The sequence below is a fragment of the Harpia harpyja genome, chromosome 12, assembly GCF_026419915.1.
Source record: "Harpia harpyja isolate bHarHar1 chromosome 12, bHarHar1 primary haplotype, whole genome shotgun sequence".
Classification (NCBI taxonomy): domain Eukaryota; kingdom Metazoa; phylum Chordata; class Aves; order Accipitriformes; family Accipitridae; genus Harpia; species Harpia harpyja.
The window spans coordinates 44247299-44267599 of record NC_068951.1 but is presented as its reverse complement, the minus strand read 5'-3'; the positions used below and the strand labels follow the sequence as shown (position 1 = coordinate 44267599).

Here is a 20301-nt window from a genome sequence, read left to right as displayed (position 1 = left end):
TTGAAATATTTTGTGCTTTGAAATAAGATGGGTGGAGGATAGAAGGATGCTGGAAGACTCTGCCTTCCAAATGTGGCAGGCTATTAAAAAATACTGCTGCACCACTTAAAGGGGAAGAGTGAGTGGAAAACTGTGCACTGTAGTAGGCAGTGTTATATCTATTTGTAGGCAGTGTCCTGTTGTTCATTAAATGGTAATACTGATAAACATCAGTCAGTTCAATCTGCAGTTAATGTATCAGAACTTTAAAAAACAAAACCAAACAAAAAATCCAAAACCAAAACAACTCCCCCGCCTTGATTCTTTTGACTGTGGGATTGACGAAGTGGGAATCTGGCAACCACTCAATTCAGGCAGCTGCTTCTAAGCACACCTGGAAAAAAATCTTAATTTAGTTAACCCATGTTGTTAAACAGTATATGATAAGCTTCTGTTCATCCTGTTCTCCTCTTCTTACATTTGATGTTTGTAAAACAAACTATAGAGAGTATTGGTGCAGCACTTAAAAATGAAATGCTGCAAGGTGACAGATTTTGAAGAGCCAGTGTTAGTAATGAGAAAATGTAATAAAGGACCAAAATAAAATAGAACATGTCTCAAAATATTTTAGCTTGATGTGAGATGATGTGTTCCAAGAATTTTTTTTATTAGCTGGTTTACTCTAGGGACTTCAGGATTCTTCTAGTGAATCATCTTGTGTAAAGGCTGCAGGCAAGACTAGTATATGAGAGATTTTCAGCAGCTTCTAGATTTTTAAGGATTACACTGATGTCAGAGTGTCAGTGCAGGTAATTCTAGTGACCTGCAATAGTTGATCTGTGTGGGCTCTTACACCCCAAATAGTAAGATATTTCTAATGAGCATCACAGAAATAAAGGCTTTTTTTCCTGGTAAAATCAGAAATGCAAAAAGGAGTGGAAAGCTTTCAGAGGCCAAAGGGACTTGCATGTGGAACAGAGGACAAACAATAGGGAAGTTCTTAGAACAAGCTTGTTTAGAGGAGAAAGTCGGCTCAGAATTTTGGTTTCTGTTCCCATTTTCACTGTTTCCAGTCGGTGTTTGTTTTCAGTGGTAGATGGAAGTATTTGGTACGTGAGCACCTTGTCCAGCTCAGCCTGCTGTATGTTTTTTTGCTCTTAGTTCAGCAGTTCACACATAACTTTATTTCATTGAAGTTCTGGTTTTGTACATCCTTTATTACAAGAGGAAATGTGTTAATGTGAGCTTGAAGTTGTTTCGTTTCTTTTTCAGCCCTGTTTCTGGACATTCTAGTCTAACCAGATCAGTAATGCTGTTTCGGTTTTGGCAGCTAGAGAATGGGAAGTAACTTTGCCAGCATTGCTTATACTGAGCTCTGCCAGGTGACACTGGCAGCCTTTGACTTCTATCTTGTAAAGATTTCCCTTATTGTTCTGCCAAAGGAGAGATGATGTCACCCTTTCACAAACCATTCAAGTTGTCATTAGTTTACAAATGTCATGGGTTGCATCAGGTGAAGTGTAAAATGTTGTGAGAGAAAGTCTGCTATTTTTTTTGTAAAAATGAGTAATTTATTTTCTTTTTTTCACAGGTTCTTTAAAGAACTTGAAGCAAGACATCAGAACAACATCTTTATTGATGATATCAGTGATATAGTTGAAAAGCATACTTCTTCAACGTTTGATCCATATGTAAAATACTGCACCAATGAAGTCTATCAGCAGCGAACACTGCAGAAATTACTGTAAGTACTGATTTTAAAATACAACTGCAAAATCACCCCCTTTGTAGTAGGAGTGAGTAGTAGGCTGTGCAAAACCTATGGCTTCCAACTAAGCATGTACTTACATGCTTAGCTTTTCTTAATGTACACAAGTTCCTTTGAAGTAATCGAGAGTGACAGTGTGGCTGGCTGCATAGTCCAATCCTATTTGTGGTCATGTGTTACGTTCCCTTTCCACTGGTAAGTACAGCTTAATCAGTGTCAAGATACACTTTCCTTGTTTGTTATGTATGAGTCTGTCTGCACTCACGGTCATGTATGGGAGAACTTGAGGTTTCTAAATCTCACTACTGGTCTTGCATATCTACATAAATAAAGCTGAAGGTTTAGTTGGTATGATTCCTTCAAATCACACTTTCCTATTAATAAAATTATGATTTATTTAAAATCTAGCAGCTGTCACAATTCTTTGGTAAAACATACTGTTTAATTCTCTCCCCCTTTTTCCCACCAGAGCCACAAATCCAGCATTTAAAGAGGTGTTATCACGGATTGAGTCCCATGAAGATTGCCGGAATTTACCAATGATCTCTTTCCTCATTCTTCCCATGCAGAGAGTTACTCGTCTTCCCTTACTGATGGATGTAAGAACAGAGTTATTTTTCTGTTTTTCTTTGATGCATGTTCTTTTAATGTTAGCATTCCTTCCTATTCCATTCCTAGTTCAACCCAGTCTTTCGTATCTTCTTACTTACACCAGGTACAGGGCTGTAGATACTGGTCTATTGATTATGAAGTGCTGTAGCATTTGTTTGGTTACTGCGACTGGTACCTCCTGCTCCTGATCCCTCATTCAAAAGTTAAATATTTAGACATTCTAATAGAAGAATTGTACAGTAAAGGGTCAAAATGATCCTGAAACCAAGGAGGAACCTAGCACAGAAATTGTATATAGTGTTAGGATTAAAATTAAACCCTGCAGTTTAGAAAACAAGACTCCCTATCATATAGATTAGGTAAGGGTCCTTTTGCAGTAAATACTTACTTTCAGGAACAGGGTCGTTAAGCTCCTCAGTTAAGAGGGTCACAGTGTAACCCTGCAGAATGAACTCCGTTCTCAAGGGCACGTGAGCTATTCGTGACTGGAGCAGTATTGATACACTCGGTTTCCCAGCAGTGTGTTATGCTGTGAGATGTTCCCTTCCTGTGCAGGTTACCGGGTGACTTAGGAAGCGTGATGAAGTGCAAGTGAATATTTGTGAAGCAAAGTTCACGCCAAGGCTCATGGTATTTTGGTTAAGATGCTAGAACTATATTTATGAGCTGGACAACCAGCAATAGTGGTCTGGTTTTGGTTGTCCAAAAATCCATGCTCAGATTCTAGCATTGGTAGGATCCAGAAAGAGGACTAATAATTTTGTTCTCCTATATATTTGCAAATTGTGCACTGATGAGTTTGATCATCTGGATAGTTACTTAGTTCATTCATGAATGTTGAATACTCTCTTCTTTGCAGTACGTTTCTAGGTAAAAAATGGAATAATAATCCGGTATTACTTTGGTGTTTCACTAGGTATGCCTTCTGCTTCTTGTTTTTTTTTTTCTTTTCTTCACCTCCTTCCTCTCTTTGGCTAAAAGAATCTAAAAAAGTGAACTAAGCATTTTATTTTCCACTGTTTCAGTTTTGTTTATTTGTTTTTCTTGGAGATGATTGTGTAAACCTTTTATTGAGACTTGAAAGTGAACTTGATTTTTAAGGCTTCAGTACCAGAAATACGGCGCGCTCTACATTTAGAGAGGAGGGAATGTAATTAAACCAAAGACTAATTTAATGTGAAATATCTTACGATGTTCTTGTTTCTCAATCAAAAAAGTGATTTAACTGGTCTGTCGTTGATTCAAAATGCCTGTTTCTGGTAGGGCTTCACCTTCACCTCTGACTCATATCTTTTGACGGTTTATTCTTAAAACTGTCATGTAAGTCATAGATCAGATTTACTTTTCATTACTTTCCAGCACTTCCTGTGTTTGGATGCTGCAGCCATCTTCCCTTCCATGTGTTTTTTTGTTTTAATAAAATAATACTGTTATGTATATTTTTCCATGTTACACATAACAGTGTAGCCTTAAGAGCCTTTTTCTGTTTTTCCTTTGGAAATACTTACCTTCCACAAAGAGGTCAGACAGAGGAATCTGGTACAGTTTTCTTATTGCAAGTATGGTTGTACATAAATGGGTATTTCAACTTCCAGGAAAAGCTTAACATTGAAGCAGGAAGAACCTGTTATGCACAGCTGCAGTGGGATTTCATTGTGGTTTGCAAGAAGTTGAGACACGAGATGGCAGAAACTTTCCCTTTCCTGGAAGGATGCAGCCTGCCTCTTCCGCTGCCATGGCTGGAGGTTGGCCAAGAGGTGCCAGACATCACAGTGCTCCAAAAAGCTTTCAAGGGAGGCATTCCTTAGAGTGACAGAGCACTCTGAAGAAGGGTCCTAGTGTTCCCTCATTTATCCCAGTCTACAGCTGTGACTTCACCTCCTTGATTTCAATTAATATGTATATAAAATTCTGTATTTGTTACAATCTGTGCTGCTTAGTCCTCTGAAGTAACTGACATTTTATTTCAGACTATTTGTCAGAAAACTCCTAAAGATTCATCGAAATATGAGAACTGCAAGCAAGCTCTGAAAGAAGTAAGCAAGGTGTGTTCTTAAAAGTTTAATCTGGATGCAGAATTTTTTCTGCTCTGTTCTCCTTCCTAAATTGCACTGCATGCTTTTGTCATTTCAAAAATCCACTGTGAGAAGTGGCTGCTTTTGGTTTTTGTTAGTCATTTGATGTCGTGGTTTAACCCCAGCCGGCAACAAAGCACCACGTGGCTGCTTGCTCAGTCCTCCCCCCTCCAGGGGGTTGGGGAGGAGAATCAGAAGAAAAAGGTAAAACTTTGTGGGTTGAGATAGGGACAGTTTAATGGGACAACACAAGGAAATAAGTAGCAATAATGACAATAATGCTGATAAAAGAATGTATAAATCGAGTGATGCACAATGCAGTTGCTCACCACCCAGAACCTGATGCTCATCCCCCACCCGCCCTGAGCTCCCTCAGTTACATACTGAGCATGACATCATATGGGTATCAAATATTCCCATGGCTAGTTCTGGCCAGCTGTCCTGGCTGTGCCCCCTCCCAGCTTCTTGTGAAAAACAACTCTGCCCCAGCCAAACCCAGGACACTTGAGAGTTAATGCTCATGTTTATTACTCATTTTGTTCGCCTGTTTCGTTGTGTAGTTGGACAAATGTATTCTGTTTGCTGCCAGTCATTCCAACAGAAAGCCTTATGGTGGACCATAAATATAGAAAAACCCAAAATGCTGTCCTGACAGTAGAGAAAAGAAAGTCTGAATCTTCTAAGCAAACTTAAGCATTCTTTCTTCTTTCATCGTAAGTTAACCAGGTCACCTTCTGTCAGTTGTTCAAAGTTGTTCTCTTCTCCTCCTGTAGTCATGCTTTTTTGCCAAGAATCAGTGGTGGAAGAAGAGCACAAGTCCATTTTCCTTCCATGCGTAGATTGTAAATTTCGGCAGCATTTACTTGTATAATAAATTCTGGTTCCTTCCATTTGAACCTGAGTAATCAGATTACTGTTGTTTTTTTTAAACTGGTGGGAAATTCCAATCCATCTGTTTAATATATTTATGTTCTGGAAATAGACAACTCTTTAAAACAGAACTTTGTGGTATGAAAAGAAAACCTAAAGATCCAAGGACTGGCTCTTTTTTGCCTCCAAGATCTCAGAATTTCAGAAACTATAGTGCATCATAGACTGTTGTAAAATGTGAAGTACTGGGCGCTGTTTATTAAAACAAAATCTTTCTCTGCATGTTGGGCTAGACATTGCCTTGGGCCTTGAACATTCTTGCCTACTTTAAGGGAAAAATTGATGTTTTCCATGCATAAATAATGCAAACAGGAAGAGCACTGAAGCATTAAAAACTAAATTGTTTTATTTAAGAAAGGCCACTAGGGAGCATTTTTATGTCTAAATTACTGTCTGTTTATTACTTAGGAAAATACCCTAAACTCGGCAGCACTGTACTGCTGCCAACACAGTTGGGTTTTTCTGTAGGAACAGCGCGTGGTGTGTGAAGTGTTCAATTATAAAAGGAGAAAAGGCCTGTTGGTGGCTGGGAAATCCACGTGTGATGTTGCAGGGCTAAGGGGAACGCATTTTCATGTCTTTCTGTCTTCGCTCCCCTGTTTCTGCATGCTCCCCACCCCCATATGCAGACTTCAGTAAAACTGTAGCCTGCTTTAAAACTGCATTCTGAAGGTCAGCTGCAGTAAAACTTTTTCTGGGATGCTGTTTGCCTTGGTTTAACAAGATGGTACTGTAACGTTTGCATTGGAACTTCCTCCTGTGAATGAGTTGGGTGTGCGTGGTAGACATGGCAGCATGCCGCACTGATGGGTTGGTCTGGAAGGCTGTTTATTTTGGAATTGGTCATTAACTTGGATCAGAGAGCTAGAACTCTTCCCAGAGCTTTGGGCTGAACCTTTGTACTATCTGGACTCCCCTGAGAATAAATAATTATCACAGTATCATAGGATAAAGGGGGATCTCAGGAGGTCATCCAGTCCAGCCTCAAGGCAGAATCAGCTATCAAGTCCAACTTGGTCACTCAGGGCCGCATTCAGTCTGGTCTTGAAAGCATTATGTGTGTGACCCAGTGTGAAAATGTCAGTTCCTTTCGGAGTTTTACGCTTCCCCAGAAGAGCATTTTATAAAGGAACAAAAGTTTGTATTGCTAGTCTTGAGTACATTAAACCTGTTAAATAAATGTCTTGTTTCTAGCTGGTGCGTTTATGCAACGAAGGTGCTCGGAAAATGGAAAGGACAGAAATGATGTACACAATTAACTCCCAACTGGAATTTAAAATCAAGGTATGATGATGATGATGTTTCTGACCACAAATCATGTACCATATGAATAGCTTTGACTACATCTTAAGTTTTGAAAGGTTCGTTGCCAGCATAAACAAAGTAAATAGGTGTGCGCTGTGATATTGACAGGACTTTTCAGTCAGGGAGGACAAGTTCATATTCTGGGGTTGCTGAAGCCCTGGAAACTCAAAGAGTAACTAAGGGCTGTTGCATCTAACCAAGCAGATTAAGCTTCAAGTTGAGGCTTTTCAGGGAAAGAGAGTATTGGGTTATATATTTTTAAAAAGAATAAATTAGCATTAATTACTGCAGAATGGGGTATGTCCAGACTCTGGATTTACCTTTGTGGATGAAACCCTGTCCCTGTTGGAGTGACAGTACCTACTAATATCAGTCATGGCACAGTTTTATGCTGTTTTATGTAACTCATAACAATGTGCGTGATGGTCTTGTCACTGTTCACACGCAGAATCACCTGTTGCCTCTGTGTCCCTCCTTCTTGTCATCCATTTCCTCAAGGCTTGCCAGGCCTTGAATTGTTTTTTTTTTTCTCTCTTCTTCCTCTTCACGTAAAACAAAAGCGGAAGAATGGACAGCATCATTTCTAATTTGTACAAGAATCGTTGCAGTTCTCCGCTGCAAATGGAGGCTGTGTCACTGAACAGCACACCTCGTTAATTAACTGATCTGTTGAAGTCTCTTGTAGAGTGGGAACTTGCTGGATGGATTAAAGAAACGTTTCTGGGGGACGTGTTGCATTGCAAAGCAGTTCTGTTTCTCATTGTGGCACGTTGTCTGGCAGCATGTGAACAAGGTCTGATAAATTTCATCACATGTGAATTGACTCTTTTCTGTGAGCTGTAGGTAGTTTTGAAGTTCTGCTTAGATTTCTAACTGCAGTTGAAGAACCAACCGTGTGTTTCTTTAAAGAGTGAATTAGGATTTGTAATTGATACAGTAAACAGTGGAACTTCAGTAGCATCTTCATATCACACAGTAATTCTTGCAAAGAAATGATCTCTTATGGCTGGATAAAAAAAAATTTGGTCAAGTACTTTAAGTAGAAGGGCTATGTTACAGCAAAATGTTTTTCTAATATATATTGAATTAAGTATTCTGCCTTAAAGACAAAGTTAAGTTGCTGTGAAGATTTTGCCATTAGGAGAAAGGCCGACTGCTGCTGCTTGGTGATGAGATGTTCTCATGTACGTGATAGGAAAAGTATGCCCAAGTAAATACTTAAAGGCCAGGGAAGGTTCCTAATAGTATTTGACTCTCCGGATTTACAGCAGCATGAAACAAAAAACCAGGCCTATTTCTGGTCACCTTAGGATGTGTTTCTTAAAATTATGATCCATTTCTACGAGATTCTGATAGTCTGCTGTAAAAACTGTCAGTTTGAGGAGTCATCCTTTTTGCGGGAGATGATTGAGAGCAGGGGAAGGTTAGAGTGCCGCACACTGCGGAATTCAAGGAGGCAGCGGTGTGAAGTACGTCAGCCCAGCTGGCTTTCCCAACAGCTGGGTGCGGTGGATCTCGGGTCACACCTGCAGGCAGGAGTCACCCTGCTTTGCCTATGATAGCACATCTGGCAGCATCAGCTGCGCAACCAAAATCGTGTGATAGCTGCCTGGAACAGCAAGCTGTGCAACAGCAGACTTCAGTGTAGGTGGAATTACTTAAGCTAAACTACACCTTTATTAAAACAGTTCACTTCAATAATCCCAAGCTTTTGTCTTGCTAGTGCAGGTGCTGTTAACCCTCAAATAATTTTGAAGAGTCTTAGGATACTGAGATATTCCAAAGTTTTTTCTTTCTAGTACTGATAATACAATTTAGGCTTTTATTTAAAAAAATCCTCTACAATCAGACTTTTCGGTAGGAAAAAATAGCAGACATAATCATAGTTAGTAGGGGTTTTAGTGTACTTCCAAGATACTTCAAGTACATCTACTTTTTCAAAATACCATTTCTGTAAATAATGTCTCAAACCATTATGTAATGAGTATTCTTTTGTGAGAAGAGTTTATTATCATACATGTACTAAGAAGAGGTTCATGTTTTTAAAAACACAGTTCTTTAAAGGGTCTTGGTCAGTCTTTGAGGAAATGCTCTCTCCAAAAACTAGTTTTTCAACTTGTCTCAAGTATTTTTATTTTCAAACTTTGACTAAAATAATAATATTTACTTATAACAATGACAACAACAAATAAAACACTTCTTAACAAGTGGCATCACTACATTTGCTAACAATGGTGATAATAGTATCAAGTCTTTGGATAGCCTAAAATAGAGTTTTGGGTAGTCCGAAGTCCTTGGGCGATCCACTTTGTGGTTTTATTCATAGTTTTCAGATCTACAGAAGTACCTAATGGTGTTTAAGTGCTTAAAAGGTTTGTAGTCTCTTGCTTTCCCCGTGGAAAGAGGATGCACGCTATCGATCCCGACTTTGCAGAAGCGAAAGGCCCTGTATAATTCTCTGCACATGCTGTAACTAGCAGCTCTCACTAGTTTCATGGGAGTAATAGCAACTTCATGTATTTTGTTTTTCTGTATTTTTTAATGCAAGTTTTTTTTTTCTCCTTTGTGCATCTTAAATATAACCATTTAGTGGTTTAGACCTATCTGTGGTTTGAGAACTTGCCAGCTGGCATATGAAAGGCTGCTTGGCCACATTTCAATACATTTTTAAGTTCCAACAGCTTGTTTTATGTAGAAAGGAGATGGTATACATGATGTACTCTCTTTGGCAATTAAGGAAAAATTAATATTAAAATAAAAACAAGCTGCCTCTGGAACACAGTCAATTAGGAAAATGTGATGAACTCACTCGGAGTACAGATTAGAGGAATTTTAGTTCATCCTCAAATAGAAATTTTTAAAGTACTTTTTGTCTGTAAAACAATCATCATGGTGCTATAATTCTGTTTTATAATCATTATAAATTAGGTATACTATTTCTGTTCTTGCTCAACCTCATGGAGTGTTTTGCGATTTTTGTTTAACTTTATTATTTTATTAGATGTAACTGTAGAGTATTGCATGGGAGTACAAGAGAAGCTACTCAGACAGTATGTCACTTGTACATGGCTAATCTGTAGAATTCAATTTTTAATTAAGATTCAGAAGTTTTTATTCTTAAATTTTCATCTTTAGCATGAGAAAAAATCGTGGTTTTTTTTTTTCCTGCAAACATGCTTTTGTGTTCATGAAACAAACTTGTTTGTGACTTCTGTGTTTAAGGACCATCTAGCTTAAAGTCTTTCAATTTTGTAAAGTCACAAAAAGCGCGATGGTGTCACACTGTTAGGGTATGGGCCGATGTTTCACAGTCCTGTATCGTCACATGGAGCCGTTACTGCACTGCAGGAAATGTAAAAGCCATTTGTTTAGAAAATTCGTTTTCATGTTACTTGAAGGTACTGAACCAGCAGAGTTTTGATTGAAAGTACGCCAAATGTTTTTTAAGCCGAATGTTGATATAAAACTTTGATTTCAGCGGTGGAGCTTGGGAGTTCCGCTGGGAGTGTCACGTCTGCGTACTGAGCTAAATCGGCCTGTGAGGTGTCTGTAACAAAATGACCACCCATAAGAAAAATTACATGATACAGTCCTAGGAGAAAGTAGTAAACTTGGATTGATAGAAGTCTTAAGTTAGCCACTGATCTGAGATGAGTGACAATATCAATCAACGAACTTGAAGCTGCAGTGATCTATAACCAGATTGATTTACTCTGATTCACTAACACTTGGATAAAAATCTATTTATGAAATATGGATTTGAAACAAAATTCTGCATTTCCAAATTGGAGTATACGATATCAAATGCATTTAATAAACTGATGGGTAATACAAAACTAGAAGCTGGCAAAAAAGTCATATACATCAAAACAGAGTATGTGATCTTAGATAAATTGGGAAGAAACGTCCGAAGGGAATTTTGTCGAGATTCAATTCACTAATACTGTCTTGGTAGCATGAATGCAAAGATACTAGGAATCATAGCAGATAAATGAAATGTTGGTATTTATCAGTAGTCACTTTGAAAGAATACAGGTTTTGAAAGGTACCTGATGTAGGGCTACAGTATAGCAAAGGCCGTGTTCCAGTGGATGTCTGTGATCAAGTACCAGGTGAGGGTGGACATCCATTACTGCTTGTTCTGGGTATGTTGGGACACAAATAAGTCTAGGGCAAGGTAGAAAGTGTAAGGCTTCTTTAATTTGTAACAATTTGCAGTAGTTCTGGAGGGCTGCTACGCTTTGCAATTTTGAGCAACCTTCATCTGCCATCAGTACGCTACCTCCTAAGGGAAAGCACGAGGAAGAGAGTTCTGCGGTGCTGCGTGGTGGCAGAAAAAGCATCTGTGGAAAAATTGTTTTGTTGTGTGCCATTTCAGAGTCACTGTAAAATTGTACCTTAGAATTCAAAAACAAGGGGGGGTGGCTGCATATGAAATCAGGGAGTTGTTAATTTGTTGTTCCAACAGCAAGATCACAGTCAAAGCACTGCATTTTGGTTTTGGCATACTACTATGGGGCAAGTATTGACAAGTTGAAGTTAGCTCAGTAAAGGGCAGCTGAAGTGATTAAAAGGTATAAAAGACAACCCATGCAGAATGAAGATGACAGCTTGACAAGCTGAATGTAGAAATATTTTTTTACAAGCATGTGAAAGGTGCTTTAAATGAGGGGAAAAAAAGCTGTTGTCTTCATTAGTTTAATCATGCAAGACCGATAATGAATTTGAACAGCAGCAAAGAAAGTAGGAAGTTTGATAAGCAGAAAGCCAGTTATATTGAAAGTAGAAACAAAAATTTTGTTATTTCGCTTGGGATGAGTAAAAATACATAAGCTCCATAAAATTTAGCAGTAAGCACCCATTTACTGCAGCAGGTCTTAGGTACAAATGTTAGTAAGCATGGGCAAGGTGGATGCCTCTTCTTTTCCAGCGGTAGCACGTACCTCCTGCTGGAGAACCTGTAAGGTACAGGTTGTGCAGCTCAGGCTTCCCTTGCTGAAGTTACCCCCTGAGCCCAGTCCTTTTTGGTACCAGCGGGGGGAAGGTACCAGGCATCTTCAGATGCCCTATCCAGCATGGGGGCGATACCCAAAGGTACATAGAGACAGAAGTACCAGCGTCTTCAGTATTCAAGTTAGGACCCAAACGGGTCATTCCAGCGATGAGGGGTGAAACCTGCAGAGGAGGTCAGTATCTTTGCTTAGCATATTGCCTAGTGACAGCACAGTCCGGCAGAAAGAACCTGTCCACTGTGTGCCATTAGAAGAAATGTTCCCGCATACGAGCTCTGCTGGATTCGGTGCTAGCAACAGTCAGTGAAATCACTGACTGAGGAACCCTGGTCAGTGGGACAGCTGCAGCGCTGCAATGGACCTTTGTCTTTCTGGCGTCGTATGTCGTGGTACAGCTTCAGAGATGATCTGTTCTCTGTATGACCAGGACATGCAGTCTTGCATCTCCCTTCGTGGCTGTGGCCCAGAGAAACAAAAGGTCCTTCTGTGGTGTCTGTTTCTCCCGCAGTTGGGAATAATTGGGATTAATAAAGCCTGGTCTTCACATTAGGCAGCTATGATTCTCTCTGGCTTGCTTCAGCCGTTGCAGGTGTCGGTCCTCACCCTAGAGAGAAATGGAGATCCTGCTCCACAGAACGTCTAGAGTTCAACTACATCAAGTAGGTAAAGAGTAAGAGGAGCTACAGTATCCTTAATTATCCATCTTAAATAAAGCTATGACAGTGGACAGATAACTCTATGATATTTCAAGAGCTCCTAATGAGAATAGTAAGTATGTGGAAAACTTCCTGAAGTTCATCCTGAGGAAAGACAGTTATTTGTTAATATGGCCTTTCATAAGCAGATATCTAAAGAGACATCCTCTAAAAACTTTCAAACCACTGGTGAATTTATGATGTCATGAGAAAACTGTTACTGTTTTGGCATTAAAATGGACAGCTCGTTCAAACCCTACATACCACATACTGCTTTACACATTCTTTCACAGAGCGGTGTTGGAACTTCAGTTTATTTAGAGAGCAGAAGATGGATGTTACCACATTGATTGCTAAGCCTTCTGGCATTCCTCACCTTACTTTTTAAGGGGAAAAAAGTCTGCATACTCTGAACATCTCAGTAATAATGTTCAGTACTGTACTAGGACCAATCTAATCTTGTATGCTGTCTCCATATCTGTTTATGTCTGTTTTAACATACAGAGTACTTCAAAGTGGATTGTACAGTGTTTTTCTCTGTTAAAGGATTTTACATTTCTTTTATTCTGCATGTGGTACAGAATGTACCATCAGAAAGAAGGCACAGCATCATTTTAGCTGCCCTGAGGGATGTGATGAAATGCAGTGTGCAGTAGTCCTCATGTTGGAGACGAGAAGCTGAAGCTCTTCTTTCCGACTGTTTAGGTAGAAAAGCTGTGAGGTACCTAGAGGAAAATCCAGTGTTTGTATGTGCTTAAAGAATGACTGCTTATTCCACAAAGACTTACATATTCCTGGAAGAAAGTCTTTTTAATCTCCGTGGGAGACCTCACGTAGTCTGTTCCATCCCAAGTATGACCAATCAAGTCTGTTCGTTTTTATCTTAGATGAGCAATTGTTATGTGCATGAGTGATTTTTCAAATATTTGCAGACTATTACTTGTGTATTACATGAATTATGAAGATACCTTAAACCTCGATAACCTCTGCTTTGTGCTTGTACTCGTGATCTCTGAGTTTTGAGTTTATTCAAGCATTTTTCCCAAATATATATAGTAGTCTGTTACCTGATTTTTAAAAACCTCTACTTTTGAAGGATTAAAATGTTATTTTCTTGCTTTGTAGCCGTTTCCATTGGTTTCCTCTTCACGATGGTTAGTGAAAAGGGGCGAATTAACAGCATATGTAGAAGACACTGGACTTTTTTCTAAAAGAACTTCTAAACAGCAGGTGTACTTCTTCCTCTTTAATGATGTCCTCATTATCACCAAGAAGAAGAGGTAAGAGCTTCACCAATATAAAATTGCCTTTGTGTTCAACTCCTTGAATCACAGAGAGAACAGCTGAGTTATCCTTGTCTTTTAAAATTATCGTGACTGTTGTGTGTGCCTCACCCTGGGCGAAATGAAAACTGAAGCTTTCTGGCTTTGGAACGGCAAACTTGATTGCATCTGCAGCATTTTTACATATTTTCTAGTCGCTTGTTTGAAAGAATGAAGGAGATTCAAAGAGAAGTAAGTGGACCTCGTACATTTGCAGCATGAAACAGGAGGAGATATGGACTAAACAAGTTTCAAGTCCAGTAAACATTTTTAAAGCTATTTATATGTTTTAATATGCTGTGTTGGAGAGAGTAAATGAATTAAGTTAAATTTGAGTTTCTAATATTGCTCTATCAGACTGCGTTTAGAAATGACAAGTAACTACTTGTTAAACACGATTTATTTTTGGCAAATGCAATTGAAATTCCAAATTGTCAAACAAATCGCAAAGTTCATCCTTGATGCCTTAGCAAAGGGAGAAGTTTTGGAAGGATAAAGAAGTAGTAATTTTCATTCCCCTCCACTCTTTCCACAGTTGGGCTGGTTTTGAGAATGATGTATGGGATACAACTTCTAACAGTCTCCATTTAAATTTAATTTATCACTGGATTTGAGGGGAGGTTTAGAAGAATTGAATTGAACTTACATCTTCTGATGTTGCTATTAGATGATACTTGATAGATAAACCTTATTCCTGAGGCTGAAAACTGTTTTGAAGAAAAATTATTTTGCATCTGGGTTGGCCAGTTAAGTCTAATACCAGCTATTTTTAAAAGACACCCTTCTGTGAAACTTGAGATCCATAATTTAAATAAATTTTGAGGAATGAGGTATGATATAAAACTTGGGAAGAAAATGCCAATATTTAAGCAAAGAGAAAGCTAAATGAAAGTGGAGGGGAAAAAAGCACTTAAGGGGATTTTTTGCAAAGATGGGGAAAAAAAATGAATAGATTTCTCGCCAGCTATCTTACTGATGTGAACATCTTTCTGAGATTCACTGTTTATCAAAGCTTATGCTGAAATGTTTCTGTGAAAGTCCCTTGTTAAATCACTGGCAGCACATCACAGAGTTGTATCGCACTTTTTTTAAACAGTGCATTTCTTTTCTCATGGGACTACTGTTAACACATATTATTGTGTTGGTAGCTAAGTAAATGTTTGAGTTGGGAAAACAGTGAAGAATATATTAACTGTGTTGTTACATTGTTTATTGGTTTCCTATGTGATGGCTTGTTGTCCAGATTATAAAATAGATTTTTATAACAACATATCTTATCCAAACTTTGGGGTTTTGATTTATAACAGCTTCCAGCTGTTGGAATTGAAATGTCCTAAATGGGCCCAGAAGCCAAAATTAAAGAACACTTCATGTTAATGGTCAGATTCACACAGTCACTCTCCGAAGACCCCCTAAACAAATGGATGTAACTGAAAAGGACTAATTTCTGTGAGCCTCCCAGAGATTCTGAGTATGAAGCATGTACTTTGCCCAAGTGAATAAGTTTATTAATAATATTTGAGCTTTTGGTGATCTGTTCTCCCACCCGCAGTGTTACCATGGACGCCACAGCAGTGGACAGAAATATTTGTTGCTAGTTGAGTTTAAATGTTTGTATTTTTACTTGAGCAGTTGCATTTCAGAAGATTCTTAACATTGCACAAAAAAAAAAAATCACTCCTCACTACTGTGCTAAAAATACCAATTACTTAGTGCTCCAATCATGCTGTTTAATCTTTACCCAGAAGTTAATCTCCAGCTATCCCGTCTGAGCAGTTTGCCATGTATGTAGAACCTCGCGCACGCAGCCAGCAATGGCTCAGTCCTGACTTCTTAAAGGCCGGGCTTGATGGTACCTGCTGGAGGAGTCATGTTGGTGACTGTGAAGTAAACTTGAGTTTACTTGAAGTATACTTGAGTGAGTAAGCTTTCCAGAAACCTTTTCATAATGAGAACTGTTACATTTTCACCACAAAAAAGATAAGGGAGGTCTTGTGTTGGTGTATACTTAGGCATGCTCCACAGTTCTTATGTTTCAATTTTAATGATACTTTATTCGTCATAATCTTCCTCAGCTAAAATTTCACCTCCTGGTATGAAATTGCAAGGTTTAACTGTCTTCTGTTGCTCATTAAGTAGGTTAAATGGAATTTAGCTACCAAAATCTCTTCCTTTTTAATGGATGCTGTGTGGCTGTATCTCATGCCACTATGAAATATTTCAGAGGCTTATGCTTTCCGTGTCAGCTACCGGATGGTCTGTTTTTGTGTGTGTTACAGATACCTTGGTAATCATTTAGGCTCTGATTTGTGTGCTGTAAAGCAGCAGCGTAGTCAGTTGCTTCATCACGCTTCCCCTTCGAAAAAGTAAGGCAAACGGCTACTGAATAATACTCAAGACTGGTTGTTGGGATTAGGCCAAGAAGGGACACATGAACTTAAGATGTATGTCATTCTGTACCAGATTTTGGAGAATAATAAAAATCTGCATTTCTGCACTGCTCAGCTTTTAGTTTATTGGGAACTTTTTTCCTGTTCAGTAGTCCTTTCTTGTAGCTCCTTCTGCTGTGTAGACATAATCTGACTTTTTTTTTTAAATGTAATTAAAAAAAAAAAATAGACTCTTAATACGTAAAGTTTTAATGCATTACCTTGAAAAGAGTAGTCAGTGCTAGCATGTGTCAGGATGTCCAAATCTTGGTGGAAAGGCCAACTTTTATATGGTTGGTGCACAAGAAGATATCAGTTAATTCTTGTTCATGTGAACACAGATGTCAGTTGGATTATGGCATGAAGCGAAGAGCTGGGTGATGTCAGGACTGCTCAATGTACTCTTCCAGGGTTACCTGTGCAGTCAGTGGAGAAGGCAGGTCCCTTTAGAGAGCAGTTCTAAGTAGCAGCCTAACTCAGCTTGTCCAGATTGCCCTCTTGAAGAGCATCTTTCTTTCTCTGTTTAGGTAGCTCTGGGAAGTTAACTTAGAAACTTGTAAAGTTAAACACTGTGAATACTCTGCAAAGATCTAAGTGTAGACTGACTTCAAGTAACCTGAATATTTCATGTATTGTTCATTCAGCTTTGTGGTAATGTTTTTACCCTTTAGTTTCATTCTTTTAATTCCATTCTCTTTTTGCTCCTTTTCTGGCTTCTGTTCTTTTTTTATTTACCTCCTGCTACACTGTGAATTGTCACCATTTTGGCCATGACATCCACTGCAGGGACCAGTAAACCAACAGCTTATGCTGACATTGGATTTTGAAGGTAGCATTCTGACAAATGAAGTAACAGGCAACATAATTCATATCTTAGAGTTGTTCTTTTAGGCTGCCTCACAATTCACGTGCACTACAGGACAATTGTTACTTGTGTCGTGCTTGGGAGATTTGCTTTCTCTTGGGCTAGTGAAGAAACTATTCCAGGTTCTATGAAGAATGATGAAATTGGTGCTTTACTAAAATATAGAATACTTAGTTGAAATATACATGCTACTTTTATGTTTGTATGCATTTCCTTCATAATGAGTTTCCAGTTTTCTCCCTCCCTCTAAACCACAGGTATGAATGTAAGTGTCATCCATAGCTCTCCTTGCACAGCTGAGGAGTGTAACTGTTGGGTTTAGATACGTATTTGTCTGTTGCCAGGCGTGGTAGAGTTTCTATAGTGGACGCTTTATAACTGCTGCAGGTGAGGAGAAGGCCAAGCTAAGGAGATGTTTTCTCCAATACCTTTTGCAGGCTTGGAAGCATACACTGCAACAATATTCTGCTAAGAATAGGATACAGCTAGCTTTGAACTCTACCAAAAGTCAAATACCTCCTTTTATTCCTCACGCCCTCCTGGGACCATGAAGATCTGGTTACATATTTTAGTTATTAATGCTGCCTATGAGCTAGCTCTGTGTTCTGTGGAGTTCAGGAGAACTCCAGAATTAATAAAGTTTTGTTATATACAACTAAATAGCTGCCTTATGCGGCTATTCAGAAAATCCACCAGTTACATCCTCAGTGCTTTTAGAAGATTTCAGGTGAACTCCAGAGAGTCTTATATTTTTGAATGAGTGTAGATTTATTGAATATTCTGTTTTCCATAATCCCCTAAGGGTACCACTAGAATCCTGTCTGTCTTAATGGCTCTGTGGCTTGTCAGCTCCTGAGATACCCTGACAGCGGAATGCCGCTGGACTTCATGCACTGGAAATCACCCAAAGGTTCACTGCTACTTGGGAATGTTACCAGTTCACAGCTGCTTGCAGAACTATGGTTTTTCTCAGTGTGCCGGGGTGATTCTGTAACTAAAGGCAAGCACAAATGCAAAGTAACTTCTATGGAACACCAAGGATTTCAGAGTAGCGCAGCTGGAAGGAGAGGAGGAGGTAGGGAGACTGACCACATGCTTTCTATTAAAGTATAGGTGGCCTAGAACAGATGATACTGCATCAATAGATATTTGGTCTTCATACAAGTGCCTCTAAAACTTGCATGCATTCCCTGCAAAGGGATATAAAATAGTCCTGTTGTTTCATATTCTGAATCTAAATAAAAGTTTAGCAAAAAAAGTGCAGTTTTAAACTGAAAATGAATGTTGGCATGTTTGTATTACCTGATTACAGTAATTTTAAAGAATGTGTTAAATGTCCTTCCTGTTACTCCTGACTGAGTGGATTAAGTTTCTGTTTACGTACATCTGCTCACTCCAGCACTGTCAGCTTTGTCAGCATATTTCATTATCTGTTTGGAAGGAGGAGAGTTTGTGGGCCTCACAGAGGGCACAGCGGGTAAAAAGATGAGGACTGCCTAATAGTTTCAAATCAGACTATTTTGTTGAATGGAGATAAGAAATAGGAAGGACTTGTAGAGGTTTATCTCTGTGATTAATTAGTAAAGAATGCATTTATTACTCGTTACACAGATGTGTAACTACATTTCTTTTTCAGATGCAAGATTCCCAAATAACTACAGCAGCATCCCTAGCTGGTTTTGCTAGTTCCGTCCTTGGCTAAGCAGGGATTGCCTAGACTAAAACACTGAACTGACTTCTTTAAAAAACAAAACAACAACAAAACAACACCCCCCCCAACCCCACCCCAAGCCAACCAACCAACCTTTGCCTGTTGTAGAGTGTATAGTTTAAGAAAAAAGAAAGAGGGAGAAAGGGACTGATAAATATTAGATATAAAATGTTTTTTCTTCTTCAGTAGGGACCCACAGCTACTACAGATGGGACTTGAAACAACTGTCCTCAAGTGATAAGTAGCATCTTTTTGTAGATAAATGAATTAATTGAATCTAGGGGTGGATTTAGGGGAATGTGAAACCTAAATCCACAGTCTCTACTCCCTCCCCTCTCATAGCCTCTCTTAAATTAAGATTCCTTTTAGCATCCCTGGGTTATATGTGTGGAAATTAGAATTTAGCTTTCCACATGCTGAAATATTGAAGATTCTCCCAGCTTCTCAGTGTGCTTATGTTAAATTCCTTTAATTAGACCAAAACCTATTTATAATCTGTATTCTTTCTACTTTGGGACCCAAGAAGTCATGTGTAATAGCATAATTAACCCGGCTTCATTTTCACAGAGCTCTAAAAGAGTTTTCTGTCTCCATCTTGTTTCCTATGTGATTTACTTTTTGATTTTTTTACTCTGAGGAACATGGAAACAACAGTCTGATCAAAAGCTAGGTTAATCAAAACTGTGTGGAGAGTTTTTAAAGCTATTTTAAGTTCTTTTGGAAGTTTTGGGTATGTTTGTGCCTTTGTCAGTGGTCCCTTAATGGGGAGTTGTGATTCCAGCCCTCAGAGTGGAAAACACCAGTGGATTGTGGGGAATTGTTGGTACCATTTTGAGACTTGGAGAAAAAGAGACAGGGAAGAAAAATGTTCTTCTTGTGAGCTACAGTGATTTCAGTCCTCCTATATGATAAATCTTATTAAGCTTGTCTGTCATTGGTTCTGCTTCCTTTGTAAAGCCCTCAAACTCCTCAATAAAAGATGAGAAGAAAAAATACTTGCAAGAAGGATTTAAAAAGGGAAAAAAAAGAAATCTGCATCACTTAAGAAATAGCAACTGATCACAAGAAAAGAGAAGCCAGCTGAAAAGGCTTTTGTTTCCACTGAAGCTTGTGATTGCATTTCCCAGAATTGACTTACATGTGTTTGCAAGTTTAGCAGGATATATCATGAACCCAGAACACTGATAAACTTAATTACCTTATAACTTCATGTAAGCTTGTAAACTTCTTCAGTTTTATTGCCCTACACTGGTGCAACAAGAAAAGATAGAAAAAAACCTGCTTACATAGGCATAAAGCCAGTTCTCCCTCCTAGCCCATACATTGCTGTGTTTGTCAAATTTTGCAGTAAATCAAATACATCAGATTTTAAAGTGTAACTATACATACTCCACCTTAAAGTAAAATCTGTTCAGACCTCAAGTCTTGAGCGATGAAAAGCTATGCTAGAGCCTCAGATTACTGTGGTTCATTAAAATAGTTTAAATTGAAAAAATACTTGAGAAGATTAATTTTGCTGCCAGAGATATACAGAAACCTAAGCACTGATCTGATGCGAATCAAATCCTAAACACCTGGAACTGAAGCCCTCTGAAATG

General features: G+C 38.7%; 1 protein-coding gene across 1 annotated transcript in view; it reads left to right on the top strand.

Moving 5' to 3' along the window:
• ARHGEF26 (Rho guanine nucleotide exchange factor 26) overlaps positions 1 to 20301 on the top strand; it is a 61656-nt gene that overhangs the window by 30003 nt on the left and 11352 nt on the right. Inside the window, exons 6-10 of the mRNA XM_052804113.1 lie at positions 1571 to 1723; positions 2217 to 2346; positions 4330 to 4404; positions 6559 to 6648; positions 13502 to 13656. Coding sequence (XP_052660073.1) covers positions 1571 to 1723; positions 2217 to 2346; positions 4330 to 4404; positions 6559 to 6648; positions 13502 to 13656 — 603 coding nt within the window. The remainder of the gene's footprint in view (positions 1 to 1570; positions 1724 to 2216; positions 2347 to 4329; positions 4405 to 6558; positions 6649 to 13501; positions 13657 to 20301) is intronic.